Source organism: Cricetulus griseus, chromosome 2, assembly GCF_003668045.3.
Source record: "Cricetulus griseus strain 17A/GY chromosome 2, alternate assembly CriGri-PICRH-1.0, whole genome shotgun sequence".
NCBI classification, from domain to species: Eukaryota; Metazoa; Chordata; class Mammalia; order Rodentia; family Cricetidae; genus Cricetulus; species Cricetulus griseus.
In genome coordinates, this window is record NC_048595.1 from 370,905,762 (window position 1) to 370,931,430 (window position 25,669).

The window sequence follows — 25,669 nt, forward strand, 5'->3', positions numbered from 1 at the left end:
AGGAAAACTGCAACAGTACTTACAGGTGCTTCTAAAGCACTGCCTGCTCTAAGCCAGAAATGCTCCACTTACCACCACCAGGCTGCACAGCGGCCTCCGTGGCAATTCGGGCGGTGTCTCAGTCCTGGCTGTGTGCCATCCTATAAATTCCTCAGAATGCAGCCCAGAGAGCGTGGCCAGACCCCCTACTCCCCACCGCCTCCTTTGGGCTTGGTAGGCGGCAGGTATTTGAAATCTTGGTCTTAAGTGTGGCAACAAGCGGTTCTTTCCTCCATGCCTGAAACCTGGAGTCCTAATAATGAGGCTCATTCACAGATTCTGGCCCTTGGCAGCCAGATACAGTAAATAACCACCCAGAATTACTCAGGAAATAGTGACATCAGCTGCACAGACTCCTTCTAATCTGGGAATCTGCCTGACTGTTTAAAAAGACATTCCTGCCGGCTAGAGGCTGGAGCCTGCTCCTCTCAGTCACCTCCCGAATCAGGAACAGACAGACAATCATTCCATAGCTGGCCTTGAGTCAGTAGGCCATCACTGCATGTTAAGGAAGGTTGTCTCCTCAAAGAAAAAGGGCTGTTCTCAAACAAAAGACCCACTGCCTCTTTAAAAAAGTTTCAGTCATGAGACCAATCCTTCCTCCAAGAAGAACACACACACACACACACACACACACACACACACACACACACACACACACACACACACACACACACACCACACCTATCTTAAAATTTTGAAGTATAAAAGGGCAACCATATCTTGGCAAATTCACCCACATTCCTATCTCTAAATTGGCAATCAACTTTGACAGGCCTGCTGCACAACCATTGACAGGCACCTTTGAATGAATGCACTACCACACTCAGAACACGTGACCTCAGCAAAAGCTAGTACAGCTTCACTGAGCTACATGAGTTCCCCAGTGAGAACATGGGTAGTTCAACTTAGGTTCCCAGATAACAGCTTCCCCAAGGCTAAGGGAGGACATATGTAGAGATGAGTGGAGACCTGTATAGAGTAGGTCATTGTCTGGGAAAGGGGGCACTGACCTGGGTTCACAGCTGGTTAGACACCACTTTCTTAGAGGTGGCCGATGTGATGGGGGTCCAGTTTGAAACCAGAGAGGAAGGAGCACATTTTAGTAAGACCTCCAGAACCCTGTTCTCTTTCACCAACACCAGATAACAGATCTGACACTTTACAGCTTAAAAAATCCAAAAAGCCCAACAAAATCAAGGCAAAAAATTTAACAACAACAACAAAAAAAATTACAGTCCTTTCTTCTATTTCTTGAACCAGAGGAAAATATAGGCAGGCAGCAAGAAGGCTAAGTGGGACCTTTCTTTCAAGCAATGCAAAGTTCCTATGGCTTTTGAAGTTACATGCTTTATGAAATAGGTTACCTGATCTTCTGTCAACACATCTGCTGAGACCTCACACAGATAGGTGCTATGAGGTACTTTGCTATAAGGATGTTCTCAGCCTCTATCTTCTGCCTACAGTAACTATCCCTTTCTCTGATCACCTTGAAAGTACTGACTGAATCTTCCTTTCAGCACTTGACCATACAGTGTGAGCTTTCCATGTTGTCCGGCATGGGTTAAGCCCTCCTGGGCAACTAAAGAGCATCTGAACCCTAGTGAGGCTCCAATGTGTGATCAAGCACACCAGACTTCTGTCTCAAAGAGTGCAAAGATCACTGAGAAGCTGTTCCTTCCATTTCAACATTCACTCTCATACCAGAAATAGCATGTCAAATGCTCCTGAGAATCCATAACTTGTTGTTCAGAGAAGCCAGGAATATAAATAAACCCTAAAGATCTGTTTGACATTGGTGGCCAGTCCACAGATGGGGCCCCTACAGAGTCACTCTCTGCAGCTGTTAAGAGTCAAGGCAAAGGAGGACGTGTAGGGTCATGGAGGTCAAACTGCAGCATATTTTCCCAAACTCACAATATTCCACTGGAAAGCTTTTAGCTGCCTAATGTACATGGGCAATGAGCCCATGGTTTTTCCTGGATGGAGGTTTACAAGTTGTTAATTTGCAAATGGATGGAACAAGAAAAGCTGAGACTTGTCACTTAGAAAACTTGATGAGTATGCCTGTTTATTTGGGGACTACAGCTAGGAAAAGAATGCTGAAAAGGCAAAGGAGAATTTTACTTAATATTAAATTTATTTTGTGTTTTCCTCACTTGAGAAAAAAAGTCACCAAAGCAGTCAACTCATTGTCAAGACCACAGAGATTATAACTGTTCTGACTTTCTTCTTTGGCTCTCCCAACCCCAATGACAGGCAAGCAAAGGAATCTTCTAACTTCACTTTCTGGAGCAACCAAATAGATGCAGAACAATGAAGTGGTCTGCTAGGTCCTTGTTTCCAGGACAAGTCAACTCTCTAGTCAAGGATGTTTCATAAATGTTGAAGGCCTCCCAGTGTTGGTGGCAGGGGTTCAAATTTCTTGGCTTCCCCAAAGGAAAAGGCAACAGTGGGGAGCTAGTCTCTCTACAAGCTCTTCCATCATACACAATTAAGAAGAGTACCATGATGGAGAAACACAAGAGTGAAAAATGAAAACACAAATCCAAAATGGTTCCACGTTCCTCCTTGCTTAAAGCCACTAGAAAAGGAACTTTTACAGTTCTCTTTCACTCTTTTGTGGTGCTGGAGATAGAACCCAAGGCCTCACATGTGCCATTCCTGGCCCGATTTCATCTCTGTAGTGCCTATCTGATGGGTTGCTATGGGTTACTGTGGTACAAACTCTTCCTTTGTCAATTATAAAACATTTATTTTTAAAGATAAGAAAAAGTTTGCTTTATTTAATATGGGGACAGTTTTTTTTTTTTTTTAAAGGATTGAATTCTAATCACCAAAGAGTTGGGATCACAACATTTGCTTTGGATACAAATTCAGTCTGATCTGTAGTTATTTAAGTGGGTCTGGAAAATACCCAGAGAAAGAAAAGCAGAAAATCTGAAGGGAAGGTTTAGAGGGAAGGGCTTGCTCTGACAAGTTCACAGGAACAGCAGTTCTGAAACATGATCTCTTACAGTTACTAAACATTGCCTCACCACAAAGGAATGGATTTGACCTTTCTACAAACCGGGGGTGTCCTTGCAGGAAACAAGTCTATAGCTGGAGCTGGGCTTGTAAGAGCTAACAGACTGCTCTAGCAGTGCTGGCACCTGGTAACCATCTCCTCCCTAATGCCATAACTTAAACTATGGGAAACAGGCTCTGCTGTTCGCTTGCTGTATTAACCATCTCAAGATTGTTTTTTGCTAATTAAAATTCTTTTATTATTTTATGTGTATGGGCATTTTGTCTGTAAGTATGCCTGTTTTACCATGTGTGTACCTGTGGAGGCTAAAAGAGGATGTCAGATTAATTGGAATTAGAAATACACAGTTATGTGGATGCTGAGAATTGAACTTTGGTTTCTGAAAGAGCAGACAGTGCTCTTAGCTGCTGAGCCACGTCTCTAGCCCTATTATGATTATTATTATTAATTATCTTAAAGAAAACCATTCCTATTACTATCTTATTTGGCACAGTGTCCTCCTGGTTTCGGGTGTATCTGAAAGCTTTTCAAGGACCCAGATTATTGCACTGGAACTCTGGTTCCATCCATGTGCTGGCTCAGAACAGCCAGCAGTGGCAAGGGGCTGACATCAACAGCTGAGTAGACCCTAGTTTTTCATGTTAGACAGCTAGAAGGTAGATCTGATTCCTCCTGGCTTGAAGAACCAGGGGACTGAATTTGAAACAAACAGCTGATTGAAAATGGAGAGGGAATCTCAGAAAGAAAAAAGGTGGAAAATCGGTTTCTGAGTAGAAATTTGCTAATATCTCTGACAGACCCTAGAACTATCTATGTACACTCCAAGCAGTACAGTAGGGGCTGAAAGAGCAAGAGACCTGATCTGTGACGTTCTCACTCATAGGGAAAGTTGGTAATGCGAGATCAGCCAAGGTAATGTGTTCTAATACATTCTAAGCATCCATAAGAGGAATGTAACTGAATCTAGAATTTCCACAGTCTGTTAGTCATAATGTTCAGAATGTAATTAATCTAGAGTAAACATGAAAATCACACACACACACACACACACACACACACACACCCTCCCTCCCTCCTACATCTTTTTGGCATATATGTGTATATGTAGTGTATGTGTGTACTAGAATGCATGCAGAGGCCAGAGATTGACAGTTTCTTCCTCAATGGCTCCTTACCTAGTATGGCAGCGTTTCTTGAACCCAGAGCTTGCTGGTTCACATAGCTTGCTTGTTCTGGGGATCTTGTTTCCCTCTTGTATGTTGGTTACTGAGGTGACCAATACTTATTTGGGTCTGGAGTTCCAAATCCTGTCCCTCATATTCATACAAGTACCTTACCATCTCTCCAGCACTATGACCCATTTTAAGGAGAAAAAACATAAAAAAACTTCAAGAAATTGAGGGAAGTGGACTCAAAAGAGAACTCAAATGTTCTAATCAGTAGATAATGATTCTAAAGAAGCTCAAGGATGTAACAGAAAAATTGTTAAGATTTTAAAAATGAAATAATAGGAAATGTGAGAAAGTCAAGCAGTAATTCTGCAAGTGGAAGACACAGTATCTGAGATAAAATCTCAACAGGAGAAGATGATTGGTAGGATAGAAATGACAGGAGTTAGGGAACTTGAAGAAATTACAAACTGAAAGACAGAGAAAAAAGAACAGAGGAGAGGAAGGAAGAAGAGAAGACCACTAACAGCAGGAGAGTTGTTGGGGCTGGAACCTGAGGACACCATCAAAAGGTTCAGCCGTTTGTGATGAGTCAGGTCTATAACACTTGGGAGGCTAAAGCAGGCAGGAGGATCTCTTTGAGTTCAGGATCCCATAGTGAGTTCTGCCTTATCTCAAAAGCAAAACTCACAAACAAGTAAGCAAAACAAATCAACCCAAATAACTCATAACTGGAATCTACAAAGGAGATGAGAGAGAAATGATACAGAAAAACATCCTTAGGAGATTTTCAATACTATATATATATATATATATATATATATATATATATATATATATATATATATATATATGAATGATGTTATATGTGGGCAAGTATGCCATGAAACATACGTGAAATCCAGGCCAATTCTATGGAGCTGGTCTACCCCTTCTACCTTTACATGGACTCCAGGATTGAATTCAGGTCTCCAGGGTTACATGGAAAGTTCCTACACTGGCTGAGGTACTCTGCCTAATGTAGAAAAAATGTATTTTAAAAAACAACAGGGGATGGGGGAGAGATGGCTGGGTGGATAAAGGACTCACCGTAAAGTATGGGGCTAGTGAAATCTCTCTCTCTCTCTTTCTCTCTCTCTCTCTCTCTCTCTCTCTCTCATAGATGAATAACAGAGAATAATGGATTAAGGTGGTAGTAAACCAGCCACTGTATTTTCTTTTGCCCTTTTTATTTTTCAAGACAGAGTCTCTCTGTGTAGCCCTGGCTGGTCTCGAACTCATGGAGATCTGCCTGCCTCTGTCTCCCAAGTGCTGGGATTAAAGGTGTGCACCACTGCTGCCTGGCCCAGCCTCTGCATTTTCATGAAGTCCGATAATTAACTTCACATAGGCAATGAGATGTTAAAGATGTATATTACAGTTCCCATAGTGAATACTAGAAGTTAACACAAATTTGAGAAATGAGAGTGAAAGAGATGCTTACTGGCTTCAGAGGGCCATATCTACTCTGGCCAAAGAGAATTTCTCTTTTCTTTTTTTTTTTTTTAAAGATTTTATTTATTTAATATGTATACAACATTCTGCTTCCATGTATATCTGCACACCAGAAGAGGGTACCAGATCTCATAATGGATGGTTGTGAGCTATCATGTGGTTGCTGGGAATTGAATTCAGGACCTCTGGAAGATCAGTCAGTGCTCTTAACCTCTGAGCCATCTCTCCAGGCCCGAATTTCTCTTTTCTGGTCAGACTTCAGGACTTTCTTCTCCTTCCACATCCACTTATAGGTTCTCACCATGTAGACCAGGAAAGCCTCAAACTCGCAACCTTCCTGTTTCCACCCAAATGTGCTAGAATTATATGCTTGACTTTTCCTTTCATATTCCTACATTCCTGTACTTGTCCATCTCTCTATCTAATTTAATTTCTCTACCCTGTTGTCAAGCTCAAGTATAGGAGAAATCATCTAGAAAAGACCCTAGCACTTCACTTTCCAGAGAGGAAGAGACATGAGTATCTAGAAACACTACTCTCGAGACAAAATTCAGTACATGGTGTTAAGAACTATGGAAGCCACAGAGGATCAGTTTGATGACTTCACTAGGGGTTCACAGGAGGGTTCAAGTGGTAGATAGCAAAAAAGCAAGTCACAGCTGAGATATCACTCCATCAGGCCAGAGGTCTCCTGCTGCAAACTGGACAAGCAATGAGTAGTGGTCAGGGCAGAGATAAATATAGAAGAGATGAGGAAACTTGAGGATGGGTGCACTGTGGAGGTGGCAAGAAAACAGGGTTTTTGGAGGGTGAAGCAGGGTGAACCTTGATTCTGCCCTTTAGGAACTGGCTAGTCTAAGACAAGTCACAGGATTTCTAAGCCTCAGGATCTTCAATGAGGGGTTAAGAGTATCTATCCTTTAGATGAACTGTGAAATCCAAGAAAGCAGTACCTGTGACTTGGTCTGGAGTAACGGTTCTCAACCTGTGGGTCATGAACCCCTTGGGGGGTGGTACATCAGCTTATCTTCCACGTCAGATATTCACATTACGATTCATAACAGCAGCAAAATTAGTTATAAAGTAACAATAAAATAATTTTATGGTGTGGAGAGGTCCCCACAACATGAGGAACTGTAAAGAGTTGCAGTCTTAGGAAGGTGAGAAGCTCTGGCCTAGAGCTATAGAAGTACTCAGGTAGATCCTATGAAATTCAAGTCTCAGTGTCCTCAGACCACACACAATGTCACTCTAAGGGCAAATAACCAGGAAGAGAAACATTGTGACTATTTAGGTGTGGCAGATTCAATGGAGGGAAAGAAGGAATTAGGTAAGATACATAATTTTTAGAGGAAACAATTTAAACTTTGCATGAAATTCCTCATAAATCTGGATGGACTTTTTACATTTCATTTCTGGGAAGGTTGAATATGCTGCAGGCAACTGAGGAGATAAGAAGAGCTCAATGGGACACAGACAACAGACTTTTCTTTCGGATAGTAACTGTCCGTCAGATGATGGTACCAAGGAAGAACCTATAGGCATGAAGATTAAAGAAATGTTGCTGAGACACTGTCTTTGAAACCAGGAATTATTTTAAAACTGCACAGCACCTTCTACCATTAAGTCAACACAAGCACGAGATTCAAAGCTTGCCAAGAAGGACAAGTGGAGGATCATAAGGGGCTACAACACTGCTTTATGACATTTGTGTAGCTGTTGTATCAGTAGCAAGAAAGCTTTCCTTAAAATTAAATTCCAGCATACCATCCAAAGGGCACTGTACCCCTTCACTTTGGATCTGAAAAAACTTTGCTGTTACTAACGCCTATCAGGTTTACAGCATGTACCTACACCTGCACATAAAAGGCATACACTGTCTCATTTCATCTTAAACAGTGTGGGGCAGTATCTGTGATCCTGCTCCTAGAAGAAAATGAAGTGACTTGTCACACCTTAAGTATTTACTGAAAATTTGCAACCTCACCCTCTACAGTTACAACTCCCACCCCAATTAACTAGCTAGCACAGCAGTCTCGAAGGCCACATGAAGTTCACAGTGAATCCCTGAGGTGTCTTGTAGCTAGAACACCAAGACACAATATGGAAAAACTTAGGAACTTTTTGCCTGCAGCCATCAGGCTATGTTGTAGTCCATACCAAAAGAATTTTTCAAAAGGCCAGAGCTGATAAAGCTGAGCACAGAGCGTCACAACATAAAACTAAACAAAAACTCAAATCCTAAATCCCCAGGGGCCTCAAGCTAGAACCAAGGCTCTGGATACAGCATTCCTATAGAGTAGGCTCCCAGCCTGCATGAAGTTACTTCTGTAGACGCCACTTTGTCAACAACCACATCTGTGCCCCATTGTCTGAGATTACTGGGGCTAGAGAAAGAAAATATAGTACATTTAAGACTGCCAAGAAAACAAACAGCCCATAGCAAATAGTCTGAAAGTGGGCAATGCTGCCATGCCTTTTTTTCTCCCCGAGACAGGGTTTCCCTGTAGCTTTGGTCCCTGTCCTGGTAACTGACTCTGTAGACTAGGCTGGCCTAGAACTCAAGAGATTTGCCTGCTTCTGCCTCCTGAGTGCTGGGATTAAAGACATGAGCCACCACTGTCCAGCCTAATTACAGTTTTAATCTTTTAAGTTTATAAACATTTGGGACTGTAGTGGCAGCATGTTTCGCCATTAGACTTGCAGTGGTGGCTGCATCCTAGAGGCGTGGCTTCAGATGTGCAGACATGAGGGGTTGGTTCACTCTCTTGGACAGTAGTCGGACCAGACGGACAGAGACTGAATCTTCAGGAGCAGGAAAACCAGGGCAGTTACTTACTATTAATTATGTAAGTACTTCCCTAATAAATACCTGTTAATCATTTATCTTGGGTCTTATGGGCTCATTTAAACCCTGCCTTCATGGGACAATGCTGACTCCGTAAGGAAGGGCAGCAATACAGCTTATGGCACAATATTAAGGCAACACAAAGTGCTCAATAACTGTCACTTTTTGATGCTGTGACTATGAAGTTCACTACAGAGGCCAGACCCTTGATATCAACACATATGCTCCTTTTGAAGAGCTCAGTAACAGACAGCAGCTCAAAACACGTGCCACCTTACTCAGTGGGTGCTTGCTCTTTACAATACAGAGGTCCTGGTAAATTGCTTTACACACCACTTACATCCTCTTTGTGTGAACAGGGATTACTTGGAAACAGGTGACAGTTTCCAAAGGTTAAAAAACAACAAAACCTGAAGAACAGCTACTGTCACTGAAACTCAAGTTCTGCTCACTGCTGGGAGCAGTGCAAGTGGTATGTTCACTTTGAAAACTGTGAATGTCAACCTGTGGGGAGCAGATGTACAGCCCCAAGCTTGTTAGCATATACAACTGACAGCATAGACTCCTCTTCAAACACTGCTGTGTGTGTGAGCTTAGTCTCTCAGCCCCAAACTGAAAAGTACCCTAACTTCCACCATCAACAAGGTGAGCAAATTAACAATAGTGCATTCATCATTCACAAACATCAGTGACAACGGCATGGGAGAGGGGACAGTACTCCTGGAATGCCACAGATGACCACACAACTAACCTTTAAGCAAAAGAAACCACCTATAAGCCTTATATACCTATTGATTCCCTGAACATGTAAAGCAAGCAGGAGCAGGCACTGCTAGCACAGCAACAGGGAAGGGCTGCTCTGGACTGCAAATCTTTGGACACTAGTTCCCAGTCATGTCTAATTTGTGAAAAATGCACCGAAGTGATCACTGTTCAGCTATGTTCAGCTATAAGCTAGACTGGTAGTTTTGCTTGTCTATTGCTCTCATTATCTACAAAGAGCTTGAGGAACTGGTTATGAGTCAAGCACACTCACAGATGCTCTTTATTATGTGGCATAGACACTATTCCATGATGTCACTGCTAAGAAATGCTCATTTTGAGTGAAGCTCCAAAAGCTATATATTATGGTTCTTTGGCACAAGAAGGATTTTCCAATACCAATGTTTAGTGCATATTGTATCTGCGAGTCACAAAACAACAACTAAATGCTGGGGCCATATGAGAAATTTTACTGACTATGTTAAAATACTGCCATCGAGGAACTGTTCATACCTTATAGAAATGCCAACAGCTCATCTCATTTTGCATTTCCATGGGTTCACCCCATGAGCATGGAAAAGGACACAATGAGGATAGCTTCCTTGGATCTTGGGGCCCACTCAAGAAAGTCTGGCCAAGAAACCTTACTAAGCCTTGGGCTAACACACACCTGCAGGTGCCCTTTCTTAGCTCTCAGTCAAAGTGAGTGCACATGTCAGTTATGGATGATGCTTGAAAGCAGTCAAGGGGCTAGATTTGGGAAACATGTTTGATTTCTTGGTATGGTGAAGGGCTACCTGCTTCTTAGTAAAGCTTTGGATGTAATAAAATTGAAGCTAACCTCAATAACAGAACTCATTTAATTATTGTGGCACACTGCTCATGGAAAACCCAAGCCATAAAATATATAATAAAGTACACACTACAAATGTTTTATGTTGGCCATACTACAAATGTTCCAAAGGTGAAGTGCAACTCCACTGTAGATGTGCTCACTGTGTATAAGATAGCCATGGCTACAGCAGAAGCATATGTGCACTGTGCTCTTGGCGGGAGGTGAGTATGACGATCCCTGTCCTCAAGGAGCCTCAGTCTAGTAGGAAGGAGACATACTAGACTGTGAGCTCCTCGAGGGCAGGAAAGCGCTCCATCATCTGTGCCCCATGCCCAGCATCTGAGCGGTGCAGGTGCAGCTGGCTGGAGCACGACTAACCCAAGAAAGCTATGAGGACTTGAAGAACAGGCTGCAAAGTCACAGAAGGGCCAGGGTCAGAAGCAAAGAAAAAAAGAAAGAGTTCTGCAGGTAGAGAAGACATTTCATGTGTATAGAAAATGTGGCCTTGGTGTGAGGAAGGGGTCAAGATACTCTCAGGCCCTAAGTGTATCCTTTCAGCTTTTGCCTGGACACAAAAGGTGACAAATAAGCCAGTGGAAGGTGCTTCAGCAGCAGTATTACTTTCCTAGAAAGTCATACTAAACCAATTAGTGCCAGATAGATGAAAAGAAGTTGAGGGCATAGGAGAAACTGGCTTAGAGAAGGCACAGCTCTGCTTCTTGGACAGCATGATGTCCTGTAGGAAACTTACATGGAAATTTGAGACTTGTGAGAAGCAGGGCAAGCTGAAAGCTATAAATGGAGGGAGAGGCAGTGCCCTTGAGTATGCCAGACAGTGAGGAATAGTACAGACAGCACACAGGAGATGAGGCAGGGAACTGGCTAGTCCAAATACAGGACGTGGAATATCATGTCTGTAAGGAAAGTAGAGGGTAGTCAGGAGGCAAGAACATCAAGCTGGTAAAGTCAGCAAAGAAGGCCAGAATTTGCAAGATTAAAGAGGAGTTGAACAAAAAACAACTAGCCAAACAAATACAACTGCTGAGCAGAGCAGCTGTAACAGTGACAACACAGACAACAATAGTTACTCAGGGTTTAGGTGGAAGAAAATTCAGAAAGGCAGTATAGAGTTGTTGTAGAGTGGGGAACCATACCCAGGGCTGTGAGTTGAGGGGATCAGTAGTTGGTCACACTACAGTAGTTGGGAACACACTGCATTAAATGAGCCCAGCTGCCACTATCTCTTCAGCAGGACTATTGAGCTTTCAAATGTGCTTAGCAAACACACGGCTCACTGTATAAACTGCCTACTTATCTTCTGGGGCCTGACCTCCTTCACACACTCCTCAAGGAGCCTTTCTCTAAGACTGAACTCCTGAAGGCCTAAAACAGTGGCAGAGAGGGTAGTTAGTTGGACATTCTAGCCTGTGGCAGCTGGAGATGTTTTTGAAAAAATATAGCAAGTGAACAAAGAACCCAAACTCAGGGAAGTCCCCTAAACAAGAGGAGAGAGAATATACTGCCATTTGTGTGGTCAATCTGTACATGGCTGCAAATTATATTAAACCACAGTCTTATCAAAGTGCTAGTTCAGTCCCAAGTTCTTTTTCAGTTACTTGGTGTTCAGTCCTAACCCCAGCACCAAGCTACAGAAGTGAGTAGGACAACTATCAGGTGAGTCATGCTAGGGACACAGACAAGCCATCAGGTAGTCTGCAGATGCCTCTTTGAGGTAATAGTACAAAACTGGTTTCCGTGTGGGCTTTCAGGGGACTGTTAGCTTCTAGAGACCTGGTGCCTACTAGCACCTGGCACAAAATCCTTGAAAAAACAACAGAAATTTTAAATATACAGCAGAAGTTCTCCAAGGTACCAAAGGAAAGGCTCTCTCTTTGGGAGATGGATTGATGAGGGAGGTTTATTGGAGGAGGGAACATTTCAGCTAGATTCTGAAGATTGAACAGGAAGGAGCACATCAAGTAGCAAAGGGAGACTAAGAATACAGCATGTGAAAAGAACATGAGCCACACAGGGGAATTATAAAACAGTCAGGTGTAACTGGTGCACAAAGTACCAGGTGGGGTTATGTCAGATGAAATTGGAGATGTAAGCTGGGTCAAAATAGTGACAGGCCTGATAAAGCCCTGCTAAGTCAGAAGCTAGGGGAAAGAACTGAATCACAATCAGAGCTCCAGGAAGAATTGGTGAGCTAATTCACTAAAAGCTCTAGTAAAGTAACAGACATACAAATCAAATTCCAAAATATCTGTGTCCAGAAGAAGCAGTTCCACCTTAGATATACTGACAACCATCTCAGAGCTATGACTGCAGAGGAGGAGAAGCAGCAAACCTGCCCCCACCCCAGACCCTCACCACCCCACTCCTACCTGAGCTGAGCTTTAAGTTCAGTAAACCTGGGCCGCCTGCTGGGGTCATAGGCCCAGCATTTCGTCATAAGGCTGTAGAGGGTGGGAGGACAATTTGGAGGCATTGGTAATCTTTCCCCATTTTCAATTCGACCGATCACATCATTGTTCTTCACTCCTTGAAAAGGCTTCACACCATGCATCAGTATCTCCCACATACACACACCTGTGGAGTGGGAACGAAAACAGTGCAGTGAGCTCAGCACCCAAAGAGAAAGTCAGAGGTCAGACAGGCAGCTGGCAGATCTGGGCAACCCGCCTAAAAGATGGTGGCATTCAGTCAGCACCCAAACACAGGAGGATCGCAACAGCTAGTTCATATGGCAGGAAGAATAAAAGAGTCAGAACTTTCTCAGCAGCTTACTTCTGAAAATTCTGGATTAGCAGCCTACCAGCTACTGTAATATGTTCCTGGTTTAACCAGTGCAAAACAAAACAAAACAAAACACCCAAAATAAATCAAAACTAACGAACAAAAAACCCCACAGAAAACAAAAACCAAAACCCCAGTGTATTTTAAGGCTGCCCTACCACCAACTGTAGGACCATGCTGATTTTAACTAGTCACTAAGGCTTAACAAAGAAAGCCTATGGTTTAAGTCTTGAGCTCAAGAAAGCGCAAGGTGGATATGGGCATTATCATCTTGTTTACACAACATCATCTCATCTAAAGGCCATGGCTGGACCTCTGAAAGTGCACCTACTCTCTAACACTGGGAATCAAGGATCTGTCCAACATCATCTTATTCACCAAAGAATTTATCTTCCAAACAAATGAACAAACCTAACAGCACCGACACTAACAATGGTAGCATGAGACAGAGAAATGACAGGGGATGGGGTACAGGTCTTTTCTTAGCATCCCACCAATGCCTCTCTGTATTCTAACCCTCCTGACTTCTTGCACATTCTGGATAGGCCAGTTCTAAGGAGCCATCCCTGTGTCTCACCCAGGAAGTTATGATAGTTTTACATCTACATCTATCTTCAAACACAAGTTTACAAATGAGGAGGGTACAGACTGGGCAGAGTGAAGTTGACCTCTAAGGAGGCAAGCAATAATATGTGTTCACCGGAACCAGATTCTGAAATTGGCCCCAAATTTAGTTCACAGAATTAAAGTTCTAATGAGTCCCTTACAAAAATAACATGCTGCTACTGAGCTGTTCCTCACTGGGACCCAGGACAGTATTGTCAGCAAATTCTAGGACAGCCAGTGCTACATACTTGAAAAAAAAAACAAAACAAATAAACAAAAAAGCAAACCAAACCAAAACAAAAAAACCAAATCCAATCTATGATGCCACCACTATTTTATATGATAAAATGAAAAAACACTGCCTGTGTTTTTCCTTACTATTTAGATTTTATTCTTACCAAAAGCACTCTATTAAAACAATCATACATTGAAAGTAACAATACAACTCAAACTGACAAAGTCCACATGACGACAGAAAGTACAGCTGCATTAAAAAATATCCTGATGAATACCAAGTCTAAAATCTTAAGGTATTCCCAAAAATGCCAAAAAGTGCAGAAATAGGCATTTAAATAATGAAGCACAGAGTTCCCTGAGAAGACGAGCATCTAGCCTTGTGGTCTGCACTGCCAAGTCCAACTTGCATCTGCACTAACTGGACCCAGAGCCTTACTAACACTACCAAACAATTAAATGGATTAAAACCAACAGCATTCAGACAGAAGAAAAAGTAAGAACGCTTATTTGCTATCTGTGAAGTTAATTTTACTTACAGAAGTTAAATAATCTTAAGTATATTTCCCCTCCAGAGCAGTTTCAAACTTTACAGAGATAATTTCACTCAAGACTTCCCACAAGAGCCACAGGTATCAGTGACAAACAGAAAAGCAGAGTACAGAGAGAGACCTGCAACCTGAAGCTTCCTGAAAAGGACATTTTAAGTTAGATAGGGTCCAGCTGGAGAAGAGGGTGTAAGAATCAGGCATTCCAGGCAGAAAGAACATCGGGAAAGAAGGTTCTGGATGCCATAAGAAGAGTCAATCACTTTGCAATCATAGAAAGCTTGTAAGCAGACCACAGAGCAAGGGGGAAGGAGTGTGTTTAAAAGCCAAGTCACAGGAGATGAAGGGTCAGCTCCCAAGCTTGCAGACAGGAGGCTTCAGGGCAAAAGACTTCTGATGCTCTGGGCCAGCAGTGCCTCACAGAGCCAGAAGAACCTACATGTTGGGAGCAGTAGGAGAGCATGAGAGAGAACAGGAAAAGGGAAACGAGCAGCTGTTCCCTCACCCTAGCAGCTGTTCTCTCTGGGAAAGGCAGAGAAGAGCAGGGGCAGTGACAGAGACCACACTGATCACAGAGGACACTGCAGTAGCACCTGACCAAAGAGATGCTCATTCTGAAGAAATGATGCAAGCTTTATTTTGCATAATACAGCAAACTTTATTTACTTATTTATTTTTTAAAATACTCACCAAACATCCACACGTCACTAGCTGAGGTAAAACGTCGAAAGTTGATTGACTCTGGAGCCATCCATTTAATAGGCAATTTTCCTTTGGAAGCTAGAAGATTAATTTTAGAAAATGAATTTTCTTTGTTAGCTGCTTGAGGACCTAACAGAGTTAGCCAAGATTTTCAGCATCAAAATAAAAAAGCATCAGCTGACCATAAGCATCTATTTCTTTGAGAGAATGACACATTTACTTGGTGCTTTGACAGTTCAGAAGTGGCTAGCTTGGGGTAGAGACAGAACACTTGCATGTCAATCCCCTCTTCATTTGAGGAAGAATCTGTGAATGGTGGTAACAACACAGCCCATCACCCAAGGCTTCATAGTATACTGTAACACATTCACCTGCAGTTGGGACCCTTGCTCTACAAATGCCCCATGTAAAGAACATACATTCCACTCCTGCTGAAAAAATTATGCTCTTTCAAGCTGGCCCAGAGCCTGTACTCCCAGGAAATATATAAACACATCTTATAGAGATGAAATGTTAAATCATAAAATGAATCATGCACAGGCTTCTATTCTTAATAAACAAGGCGCATAACCACTGCATGGGGTTACTGTACTAATAAAAGCCAGAGCTATGTTCTGCATCCTGACCAAGTCCTCTGGCATAGAAAGACCTCAGATGAAAATGCTGTGTCATACTGGGAGCTGTGTGATCACTCCTACACTTTTTCATTTTCAGCAACTTATGAATAATGAAGTCCTCTGCATTCATGTCTCTAATAGGTATCAGCACTACTTTTTCCTTTCAACAATTCTGATGAGTGTGTAGTGCTGTCTCATGGGGACTTGAACTTTCATTTTCCTAGTGGTTAAGACCATGAACAATTTTTGTGTACTCACCTACCACCCATCTAGTCTCTCCATTCTATGTGTACTGAGATTTTTCCTCAGGGTTTAAATGCTTTGTTTACAATTAGCGTTATTCGTATATTCTGGAGACTAGTATTTGTCATATGCATGGGTAGCAAATATTTTCTCCTGCTCTGTACCTTGTCCTTCATCCTTTACAGAGCAAACATGGTAAATTTCAATGTGGTTGGTTCTACTAGTTTCACCTTTTAATACACTTTGGTGGCATGTGTACAGGACTGTGCTTAACTCCAGATCTCAAAAAAGGGTTATTGTATGCCTTATAACTAAGTCTTGGTTGTTTTGAGTTATTTTGAGGTGAGGTCTGAATTGATTGTCCAAAAGTTTCACTGGCTGAAAAGGCCATCTTTCCTCTACTAAACTGGCCTTGGACTTCAGCAAAACATACTATAACACACCCTGCATTAAAAATGGTATGTTTGTGTATGCCTATAATTCTAGCATTTGGGAGGCAAATGAAGCAAAAGGATTACGCATTTGAGACTAGTCCAGTTTACATAATAAGACCCTTTCAGAAATCCAACTCTCCCCTAAACAAAACCCAAATACCAATGATTCATAGCCTATTTCCCAGTTGTTGTCCCAGTCTCTCACCTTTATAGTAAGTACTGTCTTCCATATATCGGGATAATCCAAAGTCTCCTAATTTTACACAATCATTTGATGACACCAGAACATTCCGAGCAGCAATGTCCCTGATAAAGAAAAATTGGGGACAGTAATCAACTATGATTATTATATACAAATACACAGGTAAGTATTTTAAAGACAGGGCATACACAACATGAAGAGATTCATAAATTGTTTCACTTCATATGTATTTCTTCTAGATGTTTACAAGAATGAGCTGATGAAGCATTTATGAATAATGGCAAAATATTTTCTCAAACACTGAAAATACTCATCATCTTGATAAACTCACACAGTGATGATATGGTGGCATTGAAAAACAGTGAACATATATATGGTCAGCATAACTGGAGATCTCCATCAACAGAATTCCCTGCAAGCACTTGTTCTGAATAATCTCTATGATGCAGTCTGCTGTAAATACTGGACATCAAAACAGTAACTCTGCCGTGATCCTTAGAAAACACATTATAGGGACTTTCACTGTACTCCAACCCAAAGCTGCACATTCCAAGTAACATTCTGAAGAATAACAAACGTCACTCACAACATTTAGATATTCTGCAACTCTCAGGTCTGCTTTGGGACCACTTCTATACATTTACTGTTCTGTAAGTATAGGCTCTGGATTATGTTTGGAGAAGGAACATTTATCCTGAAAGTATCATACAAAAGGGACAGACGGAGTGCTTGCAGGGAGCAGGCTGAGACAGTCTCACTGCAGTCTGGGCTGGCCTAGAATCCATGGAACCCCTCTAGCATAAATTTCTCAGGTGCTGGGATTCATGGTATATGCACCATGCTTGGCCTATGAAAATCTTTTGTCTGCTAACAAGCTATGGCCCTTCTCTCTGAAAGGACAAAGTACACCTTGAGTCTCCCTCTAATCACCTCCCTCAAAACAGTTTCACTCTGGAGACCAGGCTGGCAAGGAACTCACAGACATCTGCCTGCCTCTGCCTCTCAAGTGTTGGGATCAAGGGCATGCATGTAGCACCATGGCTAGCTCAACATCATGATCTTTTCTTCCTCTCCTTTTTTGAGGGGGAGAGGGTTCAAGACAAGGTTTCTTTGTGTAGCCTTGGCTGACCTAGAACTCAGTGTGCAGACCAGGCTGGCTTCAAATTCATAGAGATTTGCCCACTTCTGCCTCCCAAGTGTTTGGTATTAAAGATGTGTGTCACCACCCAGCAGCACCATGACATTTTAATGACTGAACAGCAGGCTCAAATGATATACAAGCATCTTGTATGGGGTGCAGAAAGTAACTTCCTTCTTTGCTTCTCCCCGTTAACCATTTAGTGCTGAAATGGAACCACTGGCAAATGTGTTTGAACACCTGGTTCCCAGCTGATGGTGGCACTATTTTGGGAATTTGTGGATCTTTTTGGAGACAGGACATAACTGGCAGAAGATCACTAAGGCAGGCCTGCTTGATTGGTTCCAGGCTAGTTCCTGACACTATAGACAGAACTGCTTCTACTGCCATTCCTTCCCCACAATGATGTCAGAACCCCTGAAACTAAGAGCTAAAACAAGTCCTTCCTTCCTCAAATTGTTTCTGTCAAGGATAAGAAAAGTCACTACACTCTACAACTGCTCACCCCCATCAGAAGGCAATGCAGAAGCTTCATGAATGCCTTACCTGTGAACAAATCTTTTGCTTTCCAGATACGCGAGTGCTGTACTAAGCTGATAGGCATATAGGATCAAAGATGCCAGATCCAAGCTGTATTTCCTTACTTGCAAAAATGACCTCAGCTTTTGAAATAATGGCCAAGACAAAAGAGAAGTAATTAGAGACAGAGTATAGATATAAGAGCACAAAAAATATTCTCAGCAACACTGTGAAGGTTCCCAAATGCCTTTTTATTTTATTTCTTTAATGAGACAGGGTCTTATTTTGTAACCCTGGTTGGCCTGGAATTAGATGTGTAGACCTGGCAGGCCTCCAACTTATAGAGATCCTCTTGCCTCTGTCTCCTGAGTAGGATTAAAGATATGTACCAACATGCCCAGCTCTCTAAATGGATTTTAAATTGTATTATATTTTAGTTGTTCTTTGATAAATAATAAAACAATTATTATTCATTTGAAACCCCTTTGAAACTTAGAATCTTTATGACTTTAGACAAATTTCTAAAACATGTAAAGGACAGGCCTGGGGAAAAGAAAAAAAAGTATGCTGTAAAGCACTGCTAAACAGTAATACCCAGAGACTGAAAGGGCGGTGACTACTGCAAGCACATAGCACATCCACCTACCCCTTGCTGTGCTTCAGGGAGTGTTTTTGGGTAAGACAGGAGGAAGAATCCACTTTCTTTCCTAACCCATGGTTTTTGATACAGAACCTAAAATGGTGACACACTGGGTGTTTCTCCCACTGGGCTTACCAGTCCTTATCACTGACACCATTCATTCAGCTACATGCTAATACAGGATTTTATCAACACCCACCCTAATTTCTAAAAAAACCTCAGAAAATAAAAGGGAAGCATTTAGCAAACTCCTCAAAACAAAACAAAACAAAACAAAAAACAAAAAACACCAAAAGCATGAAATAAAACCTGTAAACCAAAACCCTAAATCACCCTTCATCTGATTTGACACAAAGGACACAGAGTAGGGAACGGATGATGTAAAATGAATGCTGGTTACCTCCCTGCCCAATTAAGAGTTTGACTCAGGGGCTGGAGGGATGGCTCAGAGGTTATCAGCACTGGCTGCTCTTCCAGAGGTTCTGAGTTCAATTCCCAGCAACCACATGGCAGCTCACAACCATCTATAATGAGATCTGGTGCCCTCTTCTGGCCTACAGGCATACATGCATGCAGAACACTGTATGAAAGAAAGAAAAAAAGAAAAGGAAAGAAAGGGAGGGTGGGAGAGAGGGAGGGAGGGAGGAAGGAAGGAAAGAAGGAAGGAAGGAAGGAAGGAAGGAAGGAAGGAAGGAAGGAAGGAAGGAAGGGAAGGAAGGGAAGAAGGAAAGGAGAGAAAGAAAATGAGTTTGACTCAGGCCAGGTGGTAGTGGCACATGCCTTTAATCCCAGCACTTGGGAAACAGATCCTTTTGAGTTTGAGGTCTGCCGGGTCTAAAAAATGAGTTCTAGGATAGCCAGGGCTCCACAAAGAAACCCCATCTAGAAGCGTCTGACTCAGCAGCCTGGGTGGAGCTCAGGATCTGCTTCTCTAGAAAGCTTCCATCCCACCTTGATCCAGGTGGAGGTGATGACTGACTAGTTTACATGTTTTGAAGAATGTCAAACAGGGCCAATGATACTGTTACTCATAGTTTTCAAAGAAACTGAGTAATAGGTTAGTCTGAAAGACAACAAATGAATTCTCAAAAAGATTAAGAAGCTGTTTAGATTTGGTACTGATTCTTTCATCCTCAAGCCATTGGGCTAGTTCTTCAGGCAAAGCCACAAAAGGAAAACCACCTGGTTATCTGCTTCTACCTGTTCTAATAACATACTTAGGTGGGAAAGAAACTGCAGAGAAGGGAACCATCTGGGAATGTAATGGTGAAGATTTTATTTCATTTTATGCTGAAGATGGGGATCTCACACTATATTGTCCAGACTGACCTCAAATTCCTGGGGTCAGGTGATCAACCCTCTTCAAACTCACAAGAAAGGGGAGGACTAAGATGTATTCCACCAGGCCCAGTTCAACAAAAAAAGACATTTATAGCATAGCTTCTGGTTGAAAAACATACATAATCCTCAATGATATAACCTGTGTGTTTGTGTTATGCAAGTGAAGGATATCACACAGCAGGTACAAAGCTGTTGCCACCCACAGCTAGACAGTCTGGGGTCTTGGTACCTCTCCAAGCGTGCACAACTCCATGATTATCCAGACGGGGTTCTCTGTAATGACTCCAATCAGCTTCACGATGTGAGGATGGTCAAACTGACGCATTGTTACTGGGGGGAAAGTGGTCTCCAGTTAATCTCCTGAAGCCCTTTCAGTTCCTTTAGACTAGCTCACTTCACACACAATACTAAATCCATAAAGACTGTGCACAATGCCACAGGTCAATCCTGGTTGTATGAGTGAAAGTTGGCACAAAAAGGCACTTGGCACTATCAGGGCACAAGATAAAACCCATTCTTGGGAGAAAATAAGGTGAAAGGGGATGGTGTCCTAGACTACCCCCAACAGGCAACCACAGGGACTTCCACTTGAAGATAAATAGCTGTGATCTTGCTTGTTGGAGTGTAAATGGCATCTCTCGGGGCCCTAAAGAAGACCAGTTCCCACATAGCAGTGAGGAATTATGTGAAAGAGAATCACTAGATGCTGACTGGCTGCTGTGTTCTACTGTGGCCTAGCACTTTTTTCAGGAGGGACCCATGCCAAGTGAATTTTCACAGAAGTCACAAGGCTTAATCACCCAACTGAGCCCAAGAGGACCAAGAATGTACTTCACACACATGTATACATATGTGTAGCGCATAACCATTTAGGATTTCTACAACTTTCTAGCATAGCATCATAACAAAAGCTTTTGAGGTTATAGAACCTTAAAAGAACCTCCAAGTACAACCAGTTAAAGGCAACTAGTTCAGTGGCCATAGAAACAGGACTTCAGACTGCTAAAATGGAAAACAACAAAATCAAAGGGCGGTCAAGTAAGGAGCTACTATAACAGCAAAAGTATCTATGGGTGGACATGCACATGTGAGTGTAGTTGCCTAGAAAGGCCAGAAGAGGAAGTCAGATTCTCTGGATCTGAACTTACATTAAATTCTGTATTCTTAAATTCATAATACTGCTTAATCACTATGTCAACTTGTGATAAATCTCCAAGTACCCAAGGTATCTGCTGTCACCTCCAGTTTTATATGATTATCACACCGTTATCATGGTTTTATTTCCTTTGAAATAATTAGTGCAGATAATACAGAGCATAGAATGATGAGCTGAGGAAGGTCTTGCTGTTACAGGGAAACTATCACACTGCACTAGAAATCCTAGGTTAAGTTCAGCCTGTCATTCATCTATTGGGCAGTAGATAAAAGACCAAGGGCTGCCACCTGCTTGTAAAGTAAACTCACTGCAACATTGCCTGCCTGTGCATTCTTTTATGTATCTGTATTTCTGCAGCACAGTGATGGAGCTAGAGAGTTGGGAAGAAAATCTTTACTATCTGGCTCACAACTGAAGTTTAAGTATTCCTGGCCTAGGCCATCTTGCCCATCTTACTTGTAGCCTGTTATAGCCTGGGAGAGTCAGCAATACTGCATTGTCACATTCCCTGAAGAAGCAGTGGGCAACCCTCTCAAAGAAAGAAACAGTGTTTTTCTTTTTTAAAAAAGATTTATTTACTTATTATATATACAGTGTTCTGCCTGCATGTATGCCTGCACGCCTGAAGAGGACAAGAGATCTTACTATAGATGGTTGTGAGTCACCATGTGGTTGTTGGGAATTGAACTCAGGACATCTGGAAGAGCAGCCAGCGCTATTAACATCTGAGCCACCTCTCCAGCCAGAAAGAAACAGTCTTAATCTAACGTGGCTATTTCTACCAAAAAAAAAAAAAAAAAAAATCACAGCACAACACGTGCTTAGCACTTGTGAAAAGGAGAAAATGCACAAAACCTTCTCTAAGGTAAGGCAGGCAGGAAGACTGCAGTCTGAAGACTGGCTGGTCTGTCATTCTTTGGCTTAGGTACTGAAGACAAAAGTCACTGGCCACGTCTCTTTTTATTTTCACATCAGGGATTAAAGAATATGACTAAAGATATGTTAATAGATGATATTACAGCATGAATTGGTCTGTAGTGACTGACTAGATGGCTGGTGGCATGAAATGTAAAGTGGAAGAGATCCAACCAATGTTTGTGTACTGACCAGCACTGAAGTTCTGCCCTATGCTGACTGCCCTTCCCAGGCCAAGCCCTATAATGGTCCCTATGCAGAGTGATGAGTATATGGCCCTCACCCCCATAAAGCTTAGAATCTACAGGGAGAGACAGATAACAAGCCCATGTGATACTTGTATGTATTTAATCATGAACTCTGAAGAGGAACAGAATGTGGGTGACAGTAGTGGGCAGGAGGCAGGGACTTGAAGGAAGGATGAAGAAACCCTATGAGAGGAAAATGAACATCAGTGTGCTTGACATGTACAAATTAGACAAAATCCTACTCTCCACCACTGTCCTTTCAGGAGAGAAGGCCCACAACGCACAGCTCATCTGAGCCAGCCTCACAACTGGGATGTACACACCTATGCTAGAGGGCTGGGGGTGGTGGGGAAAATCACTACTAGATAAAGTCACCCAGGAAGCTGTCACAGGAAGCCTCTCCTGGGTTTCGGTCTGACTCTGTAGGGTAGGAAGCTAGTCATGATCCTGACTCATCTGTAGCTTATGGGCTCTGTCAGGATAGAACTGTGTTGTCTTGGTTACCTCTATACTCACGGGGCCTGGCAGGATCTGGGTTAGAGCAACTTATGTGCAAGCACCAACTCCAGCTCAAAGATGCTGAATTCTATAGGAAGCAAATAATAAAGAGAATGCACCATCTTCCTCTACATGCAAACATGTCTGCCTATGGGAACCTGTCAAATGTAGACATTAATTTGCAAGGTGAATAATAATGTTTTATAAAGTGAAAGCATCTTTCTTGCAAAGATAGCTGGATTCAGACAAAAAAGTCAAAAGGAGATCCACAAAAGTTTCAACGAACTTACAGGCTTCTTGAAGGAACTTCTCTCTCACGCTGTCCGAAGTACAGTTTTTACATGTTTTGATTGCAACAGCCAAAGCTGGATTCTCCTGTGTCAGGGAAATTATAGAATCACACATACATGTAAAAAGGTTCTCTGCATTAGTCAACACACACACACACACACACACACACACACACACACCCCTACCTGTTTGTTTTGTAACTAGAAGTAGAACTATAAAATCAGATCTAAAAATATCCTGCATGAAATCGCAGAGCAAAAGAACATGCATATGAAATTCCACAATAGGTAATGTTCCAGATTCTCAAAGCACACCGATGAAAAACAGATTCAAGGATCCCTGCTTTGGGTCAGTGAAAAACACCAATGGTAAAGTCAGTCATTTCACGTTGTGTTAGAACAGTATTTAAAAGACAAGAATAGATCAGGCAGGATATGGGGTACAAAGTAGTGGCAGCTGTATGAGGACCACTTCACTGAACAGATGAGAGGAAGACAAAGATCCCTAGAAAAGGGAGCCAGTCATAGTGAAGTGGAGAAGGCACATTGAAGAATGGTGAACATGCAGCTCATAGGTATTGTGGGTGGGAGTGGTGGACCAAGGCAAAAGCAGTAGTGTGTGTAAGGGTAGAAATACCGAGACAGGGGACCCTAGGATGGGTGGGAGGGTGGGGGAGAGGCTGAGGGTAGTCTCAAATTAGTAGCACTCCTGCAGCAGCCTCTCCATGAGAGTTAAAGCATGAGCCACAATGCCTAACTGAACCTGTGGATCTGACCATTTGTGTTTGGAAGGGGCACTCTGGCTCCATCTGCTGCTGAGAGATGATATAAAAGGCATGGAGAGTGGTATAGGTAGCTACTGGTGGAACCCAGGAGAAAAGTTACAGCAGCCTGGGCAGTGGGGCAGCAGTGGAGGTGGGAGGAGGACTGGGCATCTGATTTTTTTTTCTCAAGGTTGGGTAAAGGTGGCCTTTGGTGTGCTAGGATAGAGTAAATTCAGACTTTGACCAGAGAAACTAATAATGTGGAAAGAGAAATAGGAAGTTGATGGTCTCTAACAGTGATAAGCTGGGATGTTGTTGAGACAGCTGGGGCACCAGATGCTTTAGGACAGTCCACTCCTTAGGACTATGCATCACTAGAAGAGACAGCAAGTCAGGACCATACTTGGCACCCCCCCCCCCAGCAATGGGAAAGCCAAAGAAAGAAGAGAAAATGGTAAAGGAGACCAGGAAGGCATGATCCACAGAACAGGGAAAAAAATCCAAGAAAATGTTCTAAAAGTCAAAGTTTGTCTTCAACAAGTTCAAAGAAAAGAGATAAAGAGATAAAGAAAAGAGACAAAAGGAACACAAGGGAAGAAATGGTCTGTGGCTTTGAGTGAATCAAGACACAGTATGGATGAGCATAGATACTATATTTGCCATAACCATTTATTTACCTTACTGTAATATGCCTCACTTTCTGTCACTAAGCAAAGCAGAAAAGAGAGGATAAAAGGAAAGTGGAGAAGACAGGACTTTACAAAGGCAAGTTACCTCAGTCCCACTGTCTCTACTGCCTAACTCCTGTCATCATCCTATGAAATGTGGATTAATAATCCAGGCAGAGGCACACGTTATGACAAAGACCACAGCATAATGATGCTGTGAATCCATCTTTGAATTCTTATACAACCCCTTGCTTCCTAAAAACAGCCAAGTGTGATGAGAACTGTGCTATCTGGTCTCCTCTGTGGTCTGTGTCTGGTTTCCTCAGCCATCTCTGAGCATGTCTGTGATCTCTGTAGGTTTCCCATTGGGCTATGCTATTTCCTTCTTGAGAATAGACTAGTGAGACCCACATCGTGCATGATGAACATGAGTTAACAGTTGTTGGAAGACACAGTAGGTGCCAAGCCATGCTGGTAGAAGGGTAGCTTCTTAAAAAGTGAATCAGGGCAATTCATAGTCACCAAAACCATCAGTCACAAGCAGCAAGGACTAAATTCAGCTGAGGAAAACAAATGGTTTCATGCTTTTCAGTGTTGGGACACCAGGATTCAGCCTTCAGTTCACTATTCTCAAGCACTTAGCTAATTTACCTTGTGCCTTAAGACTTTATGACAGTGACATGCTGACCATCAACTGACACCTTTTGTCCTTACTTTCCCTGTGAGCCTAGACTCAGAGTGAAGCCACTTACTTCCTTAGTCCACTTGAAGGTACAGTTATTTTTAAGGTGGCCGGATCTAAACAGAACTTTAGACAGCATATGGTAAGGGTGAATTTTATGTGCCCCTTTTAATTGATCATGAAGGTGTGAGCCAGTATTTTTCTGGATGTTTTCATGGGGTTGTTTTGAATGAGTTTAATTGTGTGTGTG

The 25,669-nt window shown here is 42.4% G+C and overlaps 1 protein-coding gene and 1 non-coding gene across 6 annotated transcripts in view; both read right to left on the minus strand.

The window, feature by feature from the left end:
• The window catches only part of Ptk2 (protein tyrosine kinase 2), a 194,446-nt gene that overhangs the window by 34,794 nt on the left and 133,983 nt on the right, over nt 1–25,669 (minus strand). For all 5 annotated transcript variants that reach the window (XM_027403786.2, XM_035440657.1, XM_035440659.1 and 2 more), the window contains 6 exons: nt 23,306–23,390; nt 20,428–20,528; nt 18,245–18,360; nt 16,564–16,664; nt 15,053–15,142; nt 12,563–12,767 (listed from right to left, as the gene is read on the minus strand). In XM_027403786.2, coding sequence (XP_027259587.1) covers nt 12,563–12,767; nt 15,053–15,142; nt 16,564–16,664; nt 18,245–18,360; nt 20,428–20,528; nt 23,306–23,390 — 698 coding nt within the window. The remainder of the gene's footprint in view (nt 1–12,562; nt 12,768–15,052; nt 15,143–16,563; nt 16,665–18,244; nt 18,361–20,427; nt 20,529–23,305; nt 23,391–25,669) is intronic.
• Nucleotides 10,407–10,481, minus strand: Mir151 (microRNA mir-151). Its single transcript, NR_105129.1, has one exon. It is a non-coding gene; the product is annotated as a microRNA mir-151 (primary transcript).